The sequence below is a fragment of the Aquarana catesbeiana genome, linkage group LG01 (assembly GCF_042186555.1).
Source record: "Aquarana catesbeiana isolate 2022-GZ linkage group LG01, ASM4218655v1, whole genome shotgun sequence".
In the NCBI taxonomy this organism is placed as follows: Eukaryota; Metazoa; Chordata; class Amphibia; order Anura; family Ranidae; genus Aquarana; species Aquarana catesbeiana.
The window spans coordinates 608,503,260-608,523,555 of NC_133324.1; the positions used below are offsets into that span (position 1 = coordinate 608,503,260).

The following is a 20,296-nucleotide window of genomic DNA, read 5'->3' on the forward strand; positions in this document are numbered from 1 at the left end:
TAAAAGTCTTGGGGATAATCAAGTTGTTTTTTAGTAAATGTGAGATGAGCCCTTGTGTTCTTTTTGGTCAGCAGTGGCTTTGGCCTTGGAACTCTCCCATGGATGCCATTTTTGCCCAGCTTCTTTCTTATTGTTGAACCATGAACACTGATCTTACCTGAGGCAAGTGAGGCCTGCAGTTCTTTAGATGTTGTTCTGGGTTCTTTTATGACCTCCTGGATGAGTCGTTGTTGTGCTCTTGGAGTCATTTTGGTTGGCCAGCCACTCCTGGTAAGGTCCACCACTGTTACAAGTTTTCTCGATTTGTGGATAATGGCTCCCACCATGGTTCGCTGGCGTCCCAAAGCCTTCTAATAGGCTGATACATGTCAAGGACTTTGTTTCTCATCTGTTCTTGAATTTCTTTAGATCACGGCATGATGTGTTGCTTTTTGAGATCTTTTAGTGTGCTTCACTTTGTCAGACAGCTTCTATTTAAGTGATTTTTTGATTCAACAGGTCTGGCAGTAATCAGGCCTGGGTGTGGCAAGTGAATTTTAACTCAGCTTTCCAAAAAATTGTGGTTAATCACAGTTCATTCATGATTCAGCATGGGAGGGGGGCAATTACTTTTTCACATAGGGCTATGCTGGTTTGAACAGCTTTTTTCCCTTAATAAATGAAATAATAATTTAAAAATTGCATCTTGAATTTACTCGGGTTATCTTTGTAATATTACAATTTGTTTGATGATCTGAATCATTTAAGTGTGAGAAATATACAGAAAAAAAAGCCAGGAAAGGGGCAAATACTTCTTCACAGCACTGTAGATGTATAAGGGCTTTCTGAATCAATAAAATAGCGTTGGTTAAACCAAAATATCTTCTTTTTATATTTTACACACCCTTTGTGCTATCGTCAGAGTCACTCTGTTTATAATAACTATAGGAGGCAGAGGGTCTCCTTCCAGTAATATGATGAAAAAAGGCTTGAAATATGTTACCTGGCATTCAACCAGATCACTGGTCTGCCATTACCTCACACCTCCTGTGTACACTGGGGAAAAGAGCAAATTATTATGGGATCTTCAAGCTATTTTCTGCTATCAAAATGCTTGATTTTAGATACTGACAAATGTGTGATCCACTTTTGTGCCCTAAAACCTTGTGTTTGGTAGTTTTATATATACTACATATACACGCACAGTTCACCTGTTTCTAAAAGGCAAATAGTCGAATCGCAAAGATATTATGCAATTTCCAAGGTCAAACAATAAAGCTGTGTTATATTTTATTACCATTGACATGACTGTTACACTTACCTAAATCATTAACAAGGGTGGGGCACTGTGGCAGTGATCCTTGTGTTTGAGCTGCTCTGTATATTCCTATTCCTAATTGTTTTGACAAGTAGTCGGCCCCTTTTCTGATGTGTTCTGTAAAGAAAAAGAAAATAATTTACTTCAGTATGTCTGGAATACATCAAAGGCTTTTTTCAAGCTATTGCATATTTAATGTATTTCGAAGACTAGACATCAAATCATACTAATAATCAATTCATTTGTATTTCCAGTACTTTTCATTAAAGACTAGGTAACAGGTCATTTCAGTTTGAAATAATTCTTGTTTGCGAAAGTATAACGTGGTTAGCTGAAGAAAAGTTTAAGTCCTGCTAGATCACTTCAGACTGGCCCCTTTTTGCAGGTCTAGCTATGGAAAACATTAAATATAAGTAACTATACTGTTTAACCACTTCAATACCGGACACTTTTACCCTCTTCCTGCCCAGGCCAATTTTCAGCTTTCAGCTCTGTCACACTTTGACAATTGCACCGTCATGCAACACTGTACCCAAACTACAGTTTTATCATTTTGTTCACATAAATAGAGCTTTATTTTGGTGGTATTTAATCACCACTTTTTTTTGCTAAATAAATGAAAAAAGACCGAAATTTTAGAAAAAAACAAAAACATGTTTTTCTTTGTTTCTGTTATAAAATTTTGCAAATAAATAATCTTTCTTCATGAATTTAGGCCAAAATGTATTCTGCTACATTTCTTTGGTGAAAATAACCCAAATTAGTGTATATTATTTAGTCTGTAGGAAAGTTATAGAGTCTACAAACTTTGGTATATATCTGATTGATCAATCCTGATGTACTGGTGGCCCATCTCATTTCTTGAGGCCCAAAAATGTCAGGACAGTACAAATATCCCTCAAATGTCCAAGGTATTTAGTAGGAGGCATGGTGTTTTTTTTTAAGTTGTCATAAGTTTATTTATTTATTTATTTTTCACATACTGTCACCATTTCAGTATAGTGTCATCATTTATTTTTTTTTAAATAATTTTTGTTTTATTTTTTTTTACTATTTTTTTAAACACACTTTGACCAGGGCTAAATGTTACCATTGTACTACTCTGGGGAAGTAATCAGTATGTGTTTTTTTTACACATTATGTTTGCATATAGAAATGAATTTTGTTGCTATATGCAAGCATTTTACTGAATAAAATCAATCCATTCAGTGTTTTTGTTGTGATTAGCTGTGATTGACCAGCGCCAATCACACTGTACAGATGGGCTGTGATTGGCCCAGTCTGTACCATGTGATCACACTGACCAATCACAGCTAGCAACACAATTATATACAATGAATGGCTTGAAAGGAAGCCATCCATTGTTTACAACTGTCATGTCACCTGCTGTGATTCGTTACAGCGGTCACATGGTAATGGCAACGGGCCGGTACAGTGATCAGCCATCGGCTGTGTCCGGTGGGAAGCCACCAGACACAGCAAGTGTCCACAGAGCACGATCCAGGAAGACGTCATATGACGTTCACCCGGAACGATGAGAGGTTCCCACAGTTGTCATCTTGCATTAGATCAGGGAACCAGTTAAAATCCAGTAACACACTATCTCACCCTGCTCTGCACATGCTCAGTTGCTCTCTATTTTTATACACTGCCAAGTCTGTATAGGCTGATCAGCCTGAAGATTTACTACTGCTCAGGGGCTCTGGACTTCAGCAAAATGGCAACCTTCAGAAAGAAGAGACAGGAGCAATGCTGAAGGCAATTTATAGCACACACTAATTTTGGTAGCATAATTATTATTGTGGAAATATGTTCCTTGCTAAAGAACATTATTTTTTTATCAAGTTATCATGGGTAGAACTCCACTTTAGGTAAAAATTATTTTAACCTGACACCTCATACTTGTACCTAGACTCCAAGGGTGACCTAAATGGATAAAGACATTTCTTAGATTCCACTGAGCCTATACACCTGCTTATAATATTTTTTTGGCGTTATTAACTTTTAACTCTTTATTAACTTGTACCTCTTTCTATCTCAGTGGGATGTACAATCCATGTCCCCTAAACAGGGCAATTCAGATAGAAGCTAATTATTATAGTATTTGAATGTGGTAGGAATGTACAGCATTTGAAGAAAACCCATACAGGTATGTCGAGGTTTCCTAGAAACGAGAAAAAAAAATGTGTTTGGAATTCACAAAAATTGGACTCAGAACTTACTTCTTCTACGAATCACCTACGAATCTTCAAAAAAATATTTTAAGGGCCTATTTATGGGGTGAATGCTGTCTAATGCCCCGTACACACGATCGGACATTCCGACAACAAAATCCATGGATTTTTTTCGAAGGATGTTGGCTCAAACTTGTCTTGCATACACACGGTCACACAAAACTTTTCAGAAATTCTGAACGTCAAGAACACGGTGACGTACAACACGTACGACGAGCCGAGAAAAAGGAAGTTCAATAGCCAGTGTGGCTCTTCTGCTTGATTCCGAGCATGCGTGGAACTTTGTGCGTCGGAATTGTGTACACACGATCGGAATTTATGATGGATTTTGTTGTCGGAAAATTTGAGATCGAGATCTCAAATTTTGTGTGACGGAAACTCCGATGGAAAATGTCTGATGGAGCCTACACAGGGTCAGAATTTCCGACAACAAGCTCCCATCGAACATTTTCCGTCGGAAAATCCGACCGTGTATACGGGGCGTAGGGCTCCATTCACACCAATGAGTTTTTTTCATGCTTTTCGCAGAAATGCAGGACATTCTTTTAACATGGGTTCCTATGGAAAACATTCCCATCGATGCATTTTTGTGCCTCTGCATTTTTGGAAAGGATCAGGGTCTTTTTTAAACGCAAAACAGTGTTTTTTTGCGTTTTTGGTTCAATAGGGGGCTGAGAAGCTGCAGAAAAGCACGTAATGCGTTTTTACAGAGATTTTACTGACATTTTGCCACGATTTGCGCTTTTAAATCTGCCCAACAACAAATTTTCCACAAAAAAGTATTAACCACTTGAGCCCCGGACCATTATGCTGCCTAAGGACCAGAGGTCTTTTTCCAATTTGGCACTGCGTCGCTTTAACTGCTAATTGCGCGGTCATGCAATGCTGTACCCAAACGAAATTTGCGTCCTTTTCTTCCCACAAATAGAGCTTTCTTTTGATGGTATTTGATCACCTCTGCAGTTTTTATTTTTTGCGCTATAAACGGAAAAAGACCGAAAATTTTGAAAAAAAATGATATTTTCTACTTTTTGTTATAAAAAAAATCCAATAAACTAAATTTTAGTCATACATTTAGGCCAAAATGTATTCGGCCACATGTCTTTGGTAAAAAAAATGTCAATAAGCATATATTTATTGGTTTGCGCAAAAGTTATAGCGTCTACAAACTAGGGTACATTTTCTGTAATTTACACAGCTTTTAGTTTATGACTGCCTATGTCATTTCTTGAGGTGCTAAAATGGCAGGGCAGTACAAAACCCCCCCAAATGACCCCATTTTGGAAAGTAGACACCCCAAGGAAATTGCTGAGAGGCATGTTGAACCCATTGAATATTTATTTTTTTTGTCCCGAGTGATTGAATAATGACAAAAAAAAAAAATATTTACAAAAAGTTGTCACTAAATGATATATTGCTCACACAGGCCATGGGCCTATGTGGAATTGCACCCCAAAATACATTCAGCTGCTTCTCCTGAGTATGGGGATACCACATGTGTGGGACTTTTTGGGAGCTTAGCCGCGTACGGGGCCCCGAAAACCAAGCACCGCCTTCAGGATTTCTAAGGGTGTAAATTTTTGATTTCACTCTTCACTGCCTATCACAGTTTCGGAGGCCATGGAATGCCCAGGTGGCACAAAACCCCCCCAAATGACCCCATTTTGGAAAGTAGACACCCCAAGCTATTTGCTGAGAGGCATATTGAGTCCATGGAATATTTTATATTTTGACACAAGTTGCGGGAAAGTGACACTTTTTTTTTTTGCACAAAGTTGTCACTAAATGATATATTGCTCACACAGGCCATGGGCATATGTGGAATTGCACCCCAAAATACATTTAGCTGCTTCTCCTGAGTATGGGGATACCACATGTGTGGGACTTTTTGGGAGCCTAGCCGCGTACGGGGCCCCGAAAACCAATCACCGCCTTCAGGATTTCTAAGGGTGAAAATTTTTGATTTCACTCTTCACTGCCTACCACAGTTTCGGAGGCCATGGAATGCCCAGGTGGCACAAAACCCCCCCAAATGACTCCATTTTGGAATGTAGACACCCCAAGCTATTTGCTGAGAGGCATGGTGAGTATTTTGCAGCTCTCATTTGTTTTTGAAAATGAAGAAAGACAAGAAAAAACTTTTTTTTTTTTCTTTTTTCAATTTTCAAAACTTTGTGACAAAAAGTGAGGTCTGCAAAATACTCACTATACCTCTCAGCAAATAGCTTTGGGTGTCTACTTTCCAAAATGGGGTCATTTGGGGGGGTTTTGTGCCACCTGGGCTTTCCATGGCCTCCGAAACTGTGATAGGCAGAGAAGAGTGAAATCAAAAATTCACGCCCTTAGAAAGCCTGAAGGCGGTGCTTGGTTTTCGGGGTCCCGTACGCGGCTAGGCTCCCAAAAAGTCTCACACATGTGGTATCCCCGTACTCAGGAGAAGCAGCAGAATGTATTTTGGGGTGTAATTTCACATATTCCCATGGCATGTTTGAGCAATATATCATTTAGTGACAACTTTGTGCAAAAAAAAAAAAAAATTGTCTCTTTCCCGCAACTTGTGTCGCAATATAAAATATTCCATGGACTCGACATGCCTCTCAGCAAATAGCTTGGGGTGTCTACTTTCCAAAATGGGGTCATTTGGGGGGGTTTTGAACTGTCCTGGCATTTTATGCACAACATTTAGAAGCTTATGTCACACATCACCAACTCTTCTAACCACTTGAAGACAAAGCCCTTTCTGACACTCATTGTTTACATGAAAAAGTTATTTTTTTTTGCAAAAAAATTACTTTGAACCCCCAAACATTATATATTTTTTTAAAGCAAATGCCCTACAGATTAAAATGGTGGGTGTTTCATTTTTTTTTTTCACACAGTATTTGCGCAGCGATTTTTCAAACGCATTTTTTGGGGAAAAAACACACTTTTTTAAATTTTAATGCACTAAAACACACTATATTGCCCAAATGTTTGATGAAATAAAAAAGATGATCTTAGGCCGAGTACATGGATACCAAACATGACATGCTTTAAAATTGCGCACAAACGTGCAGTGGCAACAAAATAAATACATTTTTAAAAGCCTTTAAAAGCCTTTACAGGTTACCACTTTAGATTTACAGAGGAGGTCTACTGCAAAAATTACTGCCCTCGATCTGACCTTCGCGGCGATACCTCACATGCATGGTGCAATTGCTGTTTACGTTTGACGACAGACTGCCGCTTGCGTTCGCCTTAGCGCGAGAGCAGGGGGCGACAGGGGTGCTTTTTTTTTTTTTTTTTTCTTTATTATTTTTTTGCTTTTTTATCTTATTTTTAAACTGTTCCTTTCATTTTTTTTTTTTTTTAATCATTTTTATTGTTATCTCGGGGAATGTAAATATCCCCTATGATAGCAATAGGTAGTGACAGGTACTCTTTTTTGAAAAAATTGGGGTCTATTAGACCCTAGATCTCTCCTCTGCCCTCAAAGCATCTGATGACACCAAGATCGGTGTGATAAAATGCTTCCCCAATTTCCCAATGGCGCTATTTACATCTGGCGAAATCTAAGTCATAAAATGCTCGTAGCTTCCGGTTTCTTAGGCCATAGAGATGTTTGGAGCCACTCTGGTCTCTGATCAGCTCTATGGTCAGCTGGCTGAATCACCGGCTGCATTCTCAGGTTCCCTGTTGAGACAGGAGAGCCAGAGAAAAACACGGAAGACGGTGGGGGGGGGGGGCATTCCCTCCCACGGCTTGTAAAAGCAGTCTGGAGGCTAATTAGCCACTAGGATTGCTTTTACATGAAAGTCGACCGCTGGCTGAAAAGAATGATACCAAGATGATACCTAAACCTGCAGGCATCATTCTGGTATAACCATTCAAAGTCGTGAATAGCGTACCTGAAGACAAAAAAACAATAAAGCACAGTAAACGGTAAAGTATAAAAAATTGCATACCTGAAAAGCAAACATGATAAAACATAATAACAATAAAACATTGCAGAATAGAATACAGTAAAAAAGAGCAGAACAAGAGAGAGAGAATAGAGAGAGAGAGAACAATAAAACGACAACTATTTTTTTTTATTTTATATATTTTTTTTTTTTTTACACTTTTTTTGTAACTAACTTTTATAACGGTAACCGGTTCCAGGTTCGGGTCTCTCAAAATGCGATGGCATCTTGGGAGACCCTGTGAAAGTGTGCCTAGTCTGTGCAATGCTGTACCCTACGCTAATACTCAACTAATGAATGGTAGCGTTCAAAACATTCACCAATGCAAAGACCAGGATTGTCAGGACAGGAGGGACAATAATAGAGGGTGTCAGGCCTATATTCGCGCTTGCTGCAGACACGACATCTTTTTTGGGGGTTCGTTGGGTAGGGGTACTCGGGAGGACATAAAGAAAATGCCTCTCATGCAGCCGACTGCATTTAGTTGGGGATGTGAATGGGGGAAGTACGGGAGCTGCAGAAGCGGTGGGTTCCCAATTAGGATTGGCGAATGTAGCAGGAAGGGCACTATGGGCACGACGGGCCTGTGTTTGTCTTCTTGGTGGCAGCGGGACAGTACTTGTGCTTGCCACCTCACCAGCTTGAACTGCACTTATGGGACTCGCCACGTCACCAAGTGTTACTGCAGTGCTGGTTTGACTACGACCGGGGTGTACTAGGCCGCTGGCGCTTGCCAGTTCAATAAAAAGCTACCAAAAAAACTGTTAGCGATCGCAGGGATCAGGCCTGACTCTGCGAATGCTGCAGTTATGCGTTAAGTGTTTTGTAAGTGACAGTGATCGATCGATACTGCACTTGGGTGGGCTGGGCCGGGCGGAGGGGCAAAATGCAGGTGCTAGCAGGTATCTGGGCTGATCCCGCTAACACTGCGTTTTTGGGAACCCTAAACTGCTGGGGACGCCAGTATAGATCTGATCGGATCAGATATTGATCCGTTCAGATACTATACCACTAAGGGAGGTGTACGGTGCGTGCGTGGGTGTTAGCGGTACTGGCGCTAATCTGACGCTGCCTGGGGCGACGCATATCACCGCCGGGTGATCAGGGGGCTAAACCTTTATTCGGTAATAAACGGCGGGTGCCCTGACACTATAAAAAATAAACAAACTAACCAGCGTCACCCGTAACAGTTATACGGTGATCAGTGGTGAAAGGGTTAACTAGGGGGCCATCAAGGGGTTAAAACATTTATTCGGTAGTATATGGGGGTCCCTGTCGCTATAAAACGCTGACGGCGAACCTAAATATTTAGGTCCCTAACTAGCGTCACCAGCGACACTAATACAGCGATCAGAAAAATGATCGCTTAGCGACACTGGTGACAGGGGGTGATCAAGGGGTTAAAACTTTATTAGGGGGGGTTAGGGGGGTATCCTAGACCTACAGGGGGGTAATACTAACTGTCCCAACACTGTAACTGTCACAAACTGACACCAATGCAGTAATCAGAAAAAAAAAACAAACAAACAAAAAAACTGCTGGTGTCAGTTTGTGACGGGGGGGGGGGGGGGGTGATCGGGGGGGGATCGGGGGGCGATCGGGGGGGGGATCGGGGTGTTTTGTGTGCCTGGCATGTTCTACTGTGTGTGTGTAGTGTTGTGCACTCACATACCTGTCTTCTCTCCTCGGGCCGGAACGGAAATTACCGAGCCGAGGAGAGATGACATCATTTCCTTTGCTGCTGTTTAGCATACAGCAGCAAAGGAATGATGTGATTGGCCGGCGGCGATCGCGAGGGGGGGCCACGAACGGATGGCCTCCCCCTCATCTCCAATCACCGTGGGACAAAAGACGACCGCCTCGGGCACCGGGGGGGGGGTCCGATCGGACCCCCCACCCACGGAAGGCAAATCACGTATATGTACGTGATTTTGCCTGTCCGTGCCACCTTGCCGACGTAAATCGGCGTGAGGCGGTCGTCAAGTGGTTAAAAAAACGCAAAACACAAATTGCGGGAAAAAATCGCTGTAAAATCGCAGTAAAAACCGCAGAAAGCACAGCAAAAAGCAGTGCAGAAACACTCAAAAGCAACATGTATAGATGTAAAAAGGAGCCTCGGCTGCATTCACACCTGAGCGTAGCGCCTTTGAGTGTTTTTCCAGTGTTTTGCACACAGTTTTATGCGCGATTTTGGTGTGTTTTTTTTTTGCGTGACTTGCACGCATTTTGGAGCTTTGTCATTTTTTATTAGCCATCACTAGGTATGGGAGATCAGCGAACAGTCGTTTGCTAGTCTCTTGCCCCTTTACCTAGCAGCATCCACTGTTGGGGTTCCTCAACCTGTAGGTGGGAGCGCAGAGCCTGGGAAACATGACAGGGGTGCCCAAGGAGGGGGGCAAGGGTATCGAGGATGTGCCGGGAATGTGTTAAAGTGCTCAATCAGCTGTACAGCCAGAAATCTTCTGAGCAGATAATTTCCTATGCCTTTTTCCCTCTGGACTTTCATCATGTAGCATTGTTCGCTGTCTCCATGGAATACAAAACATATACCCCCGTTATGGAGATGGAAGGGAGGTGTTATGTAGCCCTAACACAGTGCTTTGTAATCCTAACACACTCCTTGTCCTAAGTTGACACCACTGCTCAGTACAGTTTTCATCCTAGGACAGGAGGTATGTTAATGGCAGGATTACCAGGGTAAAATAAAGAGAAAAAGTGTGCAAAAAAGAAAACAAATGCAGCCTCCGCATCTAAGGACTGGTACACTTCATCACAATTTTCGTTCTTGGGTTTAAATACACTTAAAACCCAGAAATAATAAACATACTCTATATTCTCCTGTCATGTACCTAGTGGGGATCGAGCTGAAAAGTGTGTTTCTTGTGCCCTTCCTGTGCCACACCTGCGGTCATGGTGACAAGAGATGTGAGAACACAGCGGGGCACAGCAGGCAGCTTTAGCTGATGTAAAAGAAAAAACCCTAAGGTCAATGCTGCGCTAGATAGAAATCAACAATTAAAAGTAAATAATGAGAGTGTTATAATGTTATAAGTGTAAAGCAGCCAGCACCCAAAACTTCCAATAGAATAAACAACACAGCGAGTGCAGCGCTAATATTGATGTAAAATATGATATTGTTATGATAATAAAAATTGTGAAGTAATCAAACAGTAATACATACAATGGTAAGTGAAACCAAAAAATTAAAAATAACTAAAAGAAAAAAAAAAGAAAAAATATTTTAAAAAAGAAAAAAAGAAGAAAACTAAAGCAATGTCCCATAGTGATCAATGAGAAAATCCATAAGCAATGTGCCTCCACAGGAGAAAAGATGAATTGCAGGAAACAGAAGCTGTAACACCAATCTTCCCAATGCAAAACCAATGCAGTCTCGCCAAGCACAGGGAATTTAAAAGTCTCCCCAAAACTTAAGATCATCCGGACCAGCCGATCTTTCTATTGTTGCACCGTGTGTCTCCCGGTAGGGTCTCTCGGTGGCGCTGAGGATGTTGTGAGATCGACATCTCCAGGACTGACCGACCCATCAAGAGACCCTACCGGTAGACACACGGTACAACAATAGAAAGATCGGCTGGTCGGGATGATCTTAAGTTTTGGGGAGACTTTGAAATTCCCTGTGCTGGGAGAGACTGCTAGCAGCTTTTTGGTCGTGGCTTTTTGGTAAGCAAGCTACCTCACTTTTGGGTGTTGACCTGAACACACGTTGGTTTTGCATTGGGAAGATTGGTGTTACCCCTTCTGTTTCCTGCAATTCATCTTTTCTCCTGTGGAGGCATATTGCTTATGGATTTTCTCATTAATCACTATGGGACATTGCTTTAGTTTTCTTCTTTTTTCTTTTTTTCTTAAAATATTTTTTCTTTTAGTTATTTTTTATTTTTTGGTTTCACTTACCATTGCATGTATTACTGTTTGATTACTTCACAATTTTTATTTTCATAGCGATATCATATTTTACATCAATATTAGCACTGCACTCGCAGTGTTGTTTATTCTATTGGAAGCTTCAGCTGATGGATGTGAGGTTGGGACCTGGGGCAGAAACATGGCAGCACTGGATCAGCAGACAGTAGGGATGAGCTTCGAGTTCGAGTCAAACTCATGTTCGACTCGAACATCGGCTGTTCGCCAGTTCGCCGAACAGCGAACAATTTGGGGTGTTCGCTGCAAATTCGAAAGCCGCGGAACACCCTTTAAAAGTCTATGGGAGAAATCAAAAGTGCTCATTTTAAAGGCTTATATGCATGGTATTGTCCTAAAAAGTGTTTGGGGACCCGGCTCCTGCCCCAGGGGACATGGATCAATGCAAAAAAAAGTTTTAAAAATGGCCGTTTTTTCGGGAGCAGTGAGTTTAATAGTGCTTAAAGTCAAATAATAAAAGTGTAATATTCCTTTAAATTTCATACCTGGGGGGTGTCTATAGTATGCCTGTAAAGGGGCGCATGTTTCCTGTGTTTAGAACAGTCTGACAGCAAAATGAAATTTCAAAGGAAAAAAAGTCATTTAAAACTACTCGCGGCTATTAATGAATTGCCGGTCCTGAGTCTCCCGACAATACACATAAAAGTTAATTGATAAAAACAGCATGGGAATTCCCCACAGTAGAACCCCAAACCAAAATTTAAAAAAAAAATGACGTGGGGGTCCCCCTAAATTCAATAGCAGGCCCTTCAGGTCTGGTATGGATTTTAAGGGGAACCCCGCACCAAAATAAAAAAAAATTGGCGTGGGGTCCCCCCAAAAATCCATACCAGTCCCTTATCCGAGCACGCAACCTGGCAGGCCGCAGGAAAAGAGGGGGGACGAGAGAGCGCCCCCCCTCCTGAACCGTACCAGGCCACATGCCCTCAACATTGGGAGGGTGCTTTGGGGTAGCCCCCCAAAGCACCTTGTCCCCATGTTGATGAGGACAAGGGCCTCATCCCCACAACCCTGGCCGGTGGTTGTGGGGGTCTGCGGGCGGGGGGCTTATCGGAATCTGGAAGCCCCCTTTAACAAGGGGACCCCCAGATCCCCCCTGTGTAAAATGGTAAGGGGGTACAAAAATACCACTACCATTTCACAAAAAAACTGTCAAAAATGTTACAAATGACAAGAGACAGTTTTTGACAATTCCTTTATTTCTTCTATCTTTTTTCTTCTAACTTCTTTCTTCCTTCATGCTTCGGTTTCTTCCTCCTTCTTCCTCTTCTGGTTCTTCTGGTTGCTATGGTTCTTCTGGTGTTCTCATCCAGCATCTTCCTCCGCGGCGCCTCCTTGTCTTCATCTTCTTTTCTTCATCTTCTTCTCGGGCCGCTACACATCCACGATTGGATGGAAGGCTCCCGCTGTATGACGCTTCTCCTCTTCTGACGGTTCTTATATAACAGAGGGTGGGGCCACCTGGTGACCCCGCCCCCCTCTGACGCAAGGGGACTTCAAAATATTGTCAAGAGGAGACAATTCAAGCTTAGGGGGATAGAAGCAAATATCACAGAGATTAAGAATATGTTAGCACCCTTTTGCACCCAAAGGGAATACAAAGACAAAGAGAAAGAACTTCAGGAAATTATTAAGAAATACGATGGGGAAATCCAGGCAAAAAAACAGAAAAAATTCAAGAGGGACGTCCTTGATTATAGAAATGAGAAGGTATACAAATGGCAATCACTGCTGGAAGATCGCAGTGATGAGCTGGATGACACAATTATGGATGAAACCCCAGAGGAAGCTATTGGAGCTCGGATGCTGGGATTAGTGGACGACAATCCCCAACCATCACCCCCAGTGAACCCCAATGTAAGGAATCGTGGTAGACCAAGACCACCTAATAGGATCTTGGATAGAACTGACTACAGGAGAGTCAACTACCAGGAACCTCATGAGTACAGAACACCCATCAATATGAGGTACAATGTACCCACATACAATAGGTTCTTACCCATAAGAAATCAACATGACTCTTATTCCCCCTACAGGAGGGACTTTAGGGAGGAGAGGGATTTTCCCATGGGGAAGCGGGACAGACCTCCAGGAAGATGGAAGGCCCACCCCCCCTACAGCGTCTATGGATGGAGAGGACGGAATGGGAACAGAGGCAGCACTCAGAGAGGAGACCAGCGGGGAACTGGGGAAGAACGAACCCCAATTGCAAACCGGGGATATGGAGAGAGGACGAACTCCAATTATGGCCAGTTTCACAGCCAGGGAAGAAACATAGAAGAGATACGAAGGAATCCGGAAAGAAGAAGCAGACAAGAGGATGTAGAGGAGGCAGGAAGAAAAAGAAGAAGAGTGCATTAGGAAAGGGCATCTACAATTTAGGTAATGCAACATTCACAGATGAAGAACTTAGGGTGCTTGATCTGGGTCTCAAATTTGCGCCTGAAAAAATTCTGGGTAAATTTGAGGCCTACATTGAAGTCCAGAAGTTTATGAGGAAACTTAATTTGAAAAAGCATTTTGCTATGAATACAGACCCGAGAACCAAGGAAAACTCAGAGTATATTCAAACCAACCTTAGGAATAACTCTATCTTTAACCCTAAGACACCAGGGAGCAAGTGTTTGACTGCTTTTAAGAAGATGGTGGAGGAGGATCTAAGAAATTTAGAAAGAAAGGACAAGAAGGGAAAGAATATATGGAGGACCATCAAGGAGATAGGCAAGCGACATGAAGTAGTCATACGCCCGGCTGACAAGGGAGGAGGACTGGTCATTTTGAACAAAAAGGATTACCAAGAAGAGATGGACAACCTATTAGGAGTGGAAAATATGTACAGAAAGTTGAAAACAAACCCAAAGAAAAGATATGAAGAAAAATTAAGGAAGTTTATCACCAAAGGAAAGGCTATGGGAATATTGAACGCTAAAGAAGCTGAATACTTATTCGCAAACTCCACGAAAACCCCAGTGATATATTACACACCGAAAAAACATAATAGACTGGATAAACCACCTGGTAGGCCCATCATTAGTGGGATCAATTCGATCTTTTCAAGATTAGGGGAATATCTAGACAAGTACCTGAAACCCTTGGTGCAGCAAGGTAAATCGTACTTGCATGACAGTTTACAGCTTATTGAAGAACTTCAAGGAATAAAGGGTGTGGAAAATTGGGTGTTGGCAACAATAGATGTCAACTCACTGTATACGAGCATTGAACAGCAAGACAGACTGCTTGCAGTAGAAAAGGCCTTACATGAGAACACGGCAATGAAACAAAGGCAGATCAAATACATTCGGGAGGGCCTACAGCTAGCGATGGAATGCAACTACTTCTGGTACAAGTATTTTGTGCAAACAAAAGGTGTTGCAATGGCGGCACGTTATGCTCAAAGCGTGGCAAATTTGTTCATGAACATGTGGGAGGAGGAATACATTTACAGCAGGAATATTCCCCAAATTAAAATGTACAGAAGATACATTGATGATTTAATCATTTTATGGGAAGGTACACCGGACATGTTTGAGAAATTTCTTGAAGATTTAAATACGAACAGGTATGGGATCACGTTCACGGGTAAATGGTACCTGCAGACGATAGACTATCTAGATCTGGAGATCTTCAAATCAGGGGATTCCCTCAGCACCCGTATGTTTTTTTAAAAGTACCGATCGGAACGGATACATACCTACCGCAAGTTGCCACCATCCAAAGTGGAAATCTAACATCCCGAAAGGCCAACTAATGAGGATACGCCGGAATTGCAACACACTTGGGGACTTCGAAGCTCAGGTGGACGTCCTCATTCAAAGATTCCAAGAGAAGGGATATACACATGACAATTTGGCCAAGTTGAAATCGGAGATCAAGAATACTGACAGAAACAACTTACTTAACAAGAAAATTAGGGCCAAAAATGATCAAACGGAATTAGCATTCATCACAGGGTTCAACAACCAATATAAGGATGTTGAGCGGATCATTAAAAAATATTGGCCCATCCTAAAAGAGGATCGTGTCTTATCCAAAATCCTTCCTGCCAAACCGAAATTCGTATACAGGAAAGCACCTACCCTTCGTAACCATCTTGTACACAATGTCATTGACCCCCCCTAAGCAAACCCAAATTATATCTGATATGAATGGATTCTACAGATGCCGCAGATGCCTACCATGCAAAGTTAGCAGACCTCAACCAAGAAAGAAGGAGGTGTTTAGGTCTACAGTGGATCACAAAGAATATCAAATTAAACAGTTAATAACATGCCATAGTACTCATCTTACCTATATCATCGAATGTCCTTGCCATTTGCAGTACGTAGGGAGGACCACTCGCCCCCTCTGTGTTAGAATACGGGAACATATTAACAACATTAAGAAAGGGTTCCCCAAACACAATTTATAGCGGCATTTCGCTGAATTCCATCGTAAAGATCTTAGTGGCCTCATCTTTTATGGCATTGACCAGGTTAAAAACCACTGGAGAGGGGGTAATAAAGAAACACTGCTCTCTAGGAACGAGACAGGATGGATATACCGGTTGGGGTCTATTGCCCCTAGGGGCCTTAATTTGGACATGGACCTCAACTGTTTTATAGCCAACCCGTAGAGTTGAGTGAATATCACTAGCATCAAGGATGGCAACCCGGCCCCCCCCTTTCTTTCATCTTGGGCCAGGTCTGTGTGTTTTTTCCTGATATAGTACTGGTGCCAAGAATACTCTCTGTAGTGTAAAGACATGTAACCCTAATAGGTAATTAGCACACTGGCCTCAGTAATATTTGCCCTGGTAGGTGTTAGGGGTGGCAGAGCATACTAGTGGGCAGCGCCACATTTATTATTTTAGAGATTACTATCTGGTGGTTTGCCTTGTAGCTATTATATGCAGTAGTAGCTATTGGTTGCTGGCATAACTTTTATAATAGCCTTCAAGATGCGTACAAATGCACATATAGGAAGTATAGCTTTTTACACCCATATATATACTGGTACATGTGTTTATTTTGACAGTTAATACATGGGCACTCTTTCTAAAATATTTTTAAAACAATTTCTTCTATATGTTCTAACTCCTCTGGTCGGTATTCTGTATTCTATATGATTTTTATATTTTGATCGTTTATAATATGTAATATGCTCCTTTTGACATCCCAGTCTTGCACTCAGTACCTTTGGGACTTTTGCAAATTAGTACCTGGGTTTGCAAGAAGACGCACTTGTAGTACCGGCACCTACCACTGGGGGCCGTGACTATGGGATACGACCCAATAGAAGTATGGGAACGTATTTAACTAGTTTATTTCCATGTATATATTTTTAGCCTGTATTATTATTTTTTAGATGTATGATGCCTCTTCAATATGTTGTTTATGATAATGTCTGCTAATATATGTAAGAGTGAGCGGAGATGCAGGGGTCCGTGATTATTTACAGTGGGCAGGAATGCTTGGATAGACTTCCTTATTTTTCCTTTCCCCAATAGGGTTCACACTAGAGGGAGGGTTCTGATTTTTGATGCTCCCAATCATGTCCTCCTCAGTAATGGGAGAGGGGAGGACCCCGCATGTCCGCTCGCCATATAACCTGTGAGGTGTAGCATGATGGTGCCAGCTTTGAAAAAGTTGATGATGAAACACGTAAGGCGGGGCTACGCACTTACATCACTTCCGGGTACGGAGCTAGCGAGCTTGGAACGCAACTGGACTGCACGCTGCAGGAAGGCTATTCCTGGCATCGCATATACACATGGTGTAGTGTTGTTTTTAGCATATTCCTTATGGGAAGCATTTGTTTTAATAAAGCATTTTTTAAAATACATACTACACTATGGAATGTTATCTCTTCTTCTGAGGACTGATCTCTGGTGATCTCCGTCTTTGATGTGGTGGCGGAGGCTGTGGTGCACAGATGATTGATCCGGATGTCCTGGGGTAGCGGATACAAGGGAACGAGAACCATTGCTACAGTGACTACAGGATACCATCTGTGAAGACGGCTTATGTTATCCCATATTGCCTGTCACCCCTGCAGGGGTATATGGAGCCGGTGAGTGGGGAGCCATAGGGGGAGCACAGAAGTCACCGATCTTTCTCTGAGCACAAGAGTCACCAGACTGTTTGGAACTTTTTTGGAGGATTTTGGACTTTTTATACTTATATATTTTTTACCAACATATGTTTTTTGGCACGTTTGCACTTTTGCTTAGCACCGCTGATTACCTCAGTATATATGCGGATGTGATGCTTCATTTATATTGATGGTTGTATATCTACTTACTGGTTGTTTCAATAGAACTTTGCACTGAATGATCAGTGGTGTAGCATGATGGTGCCAGCTTTGAAAAAGTTGATGATGAAACACGTAAGGCGGGGCTACGCACTTACGTCACTTCCGGGTACAGAGCTAGCGAGCTTGGAACGCAGCTGGACTGCAGGCTGCAGGAAGGCTATTCCTGGCATCGCATATACACATGGTGTAGTGTTGTTTTTAGCATATTCCTTATGGGAAGCATTTGTTTTAATAAAGCATTTTTTAAAATACATACTACACTATGGAATGTTATCTCTTCTTCTGAGGACTGATCTCTGGTGATCTCCGTCTTTGATGTGGTGGCGGAGGCTGTGGTGCACAGATGATTGATCCGGATGTCCTGGGGTAGCGGATACAAGGGAACGAGAACCATTGCTACAGTGACTACAGGATACCATCTGTGAAGACGGCTTATGTTATCCCATATTGCCTGTCACCCCTGCAGGGGTATATGGAGCTGGTGAGTGGGGAGCCATAGGGGGAGCACAGAAGTCACCGATCTTTCTCTGAGCACAAGAGTCACCAGACTGTTTGGAACTTTTTTGGAGGATTTTGGACTTTTTATACTTATATATTTTTTTACCAATATATGTTTTTTGGCACGTTTGCACTTTTGCTTAGCACCGCTGATTACCTCAGTATATATGCGGACGTGATGCTTCATTTATATTGATGGTTGTATATCTACTTACTGGTTGTTTCAATAGAACTTTGCACTGAATGATCAGTGGTTACACAGATTATGTTTACAGGGGGTTGGTTCAATTCAATGTATCTATCACTATAAGCATAACATTACAGTGTTTCTGCCAGCACTGGTATTTCACATATAGTTTACACACCCCCATTAAGGGAACGCCATTCACCGCAATTCCACATATGCCCATGGCCTGTGTGAGCAATATATAATTTAGTGACAACTTTGTGCAAAAAAAAAAAAAGTTTGTAATTTTCCCACAACTTGTGGCAAAATATAAAATATTCCATCGACTCAACATGCCTCTCAGCAAATAGCTTGGGGTGTCTACTTTCCGAAATGGGGTCATTGGGGGGGGGGGTTGTGCCATCTTGGCATTTTATGGCCTTCAAAACTGTGATAGGTAGTGAGGAGTGAAATAAAAAATTTACGCCCTTAGAAATCCTGAAGGCAGTGCTTGGTTTCGGGGCCCTGTACGCGGCTAGGCTCCCAAAAAGTCCCACACATGTGGTATCCCCATACTCAAGAGAAGCAGCAGAATGTATTTTGGGGTGCAATTCCACATCTGCTCATGGCATGTTTGAGCAATATATCATTTAGTGACAACTTTGTGGAAAAAAAAAAAAGTTTGTAATTTTCCCGCAACTTGTGTCAAAATATAAAATATTCCATGGACTCAACATGCCTCTCAGCAAATAGCTTGGGGTGTCTACTTTCCAAAATGAGGTCATTTGGGGGGGTTTTGTGCCATCTTGGCATTTTATGACCTTCAAAACTGTGATAGGTAGTGAGGAGTGAAATCAAAAATTTACGCCCTTAGAAATCCTGAAGGCGGTGCTTGGTTTCGGGGCCCTGTACGCGGCTAGGCTCCCAAAAAGTCCCACAAATGTGGTATCCCCGTACTCAGGAGAAGCAGCAGAATGTATTTTGGGGTGCAATTCCACATATGCCCATGGCCTGTGTGAGCAATATATCATTTAGTGACAACTTTTTGTAATTTATTTATTTTTTGTCATTATTCAATCACCTGGGACAAAAAAATTAATGTTCAATGGGCTCAACATGCCTCTCAGCAATTTCCTTGGGGTGTCTACTTTCCAAAATGGGGTCATTGGGGGGGGGGTTGTACTGTCTTTCCATTTTAGCACCTCAAAAAATGACATAGGCAGTCATAAACGAAAAGCTGTGTAAATTCCAGAAAATGTACTCTAGTTTGTAGACGCTATAACTTTTGCGCAAACCAATAAATATACGCTTATTGACATTTTTTTTACCAAAGACATGTGGCCAAATACATTTTGGCCTAAATGTATGACTAAAATTGAGTTTATTGGATTTTTTTTATAAAAAAAAGTAGAAAATATCATTTTTTTTCAAAATTTTCGGTCTTTTTCCGTTTATAGCGCAAAAAATAAAAACGGCAGAGGTGATCAAATACCATTAAAATAAAGCTCTATTTGTGGGAAGAAAAGGATGCAAATTTCGTTTGGGTACAGCATTGCATGACCGCGCAATTAGCAGTTAAAGCGACGCAGTGTCAAATTGTAAAAAGTGCTCTGGTCAGGAAGGGGGTAAATCCTTCGGGGGCTGAAGTGGTTAAACTAGTTTGTTCCTGGGGGGAGTCCAAGGGAAAACTGCAATTTTAAACCACAGAAAACAACAGAACACCAGTAGCTGTGGAGTTCTAATTTTGATGGTAATTGTTTGCTTTCTCACATTATTTCAGTCAATAATATATGTTGAAGTGTTTGTTAAAACCAAAAATTATACACATCTTGGTCCCTCAAAGCGGATTACACTGCACAGTGCTTGTGCTGTGTAATCTGCCCCCCTCAAAACTGTAAAAACCTCCCTGAATCTGTCACTTCGTGTA

General features: G+C 41.8%; 1 protein-coding gene across 1 annotated transcript in view; it reads right to left on the reverse strand.

Annotated features, from left to right (window-relative positions):
• Nucleotides 1-20,296, reverse strand: part of LOC141108677 (beta-1,4-galactosyltransferase 1-like) — a 267,970-nt gene that overhangs the window by 169,569 nt on the left and 78,105 nt on the right. Inside the window, exon 2 of the mRNA XM_073600565.1 lies at nucleotides 1,301-1,414. Within this exon, the coding sequence (XP_073456666.1) occupies nucleotides 1,301-1,414 (114 nt within the window). The remainder of the gene's footprint in view (nucleotides 1-1,300; nucleotides 1,415-20,296) is intronic.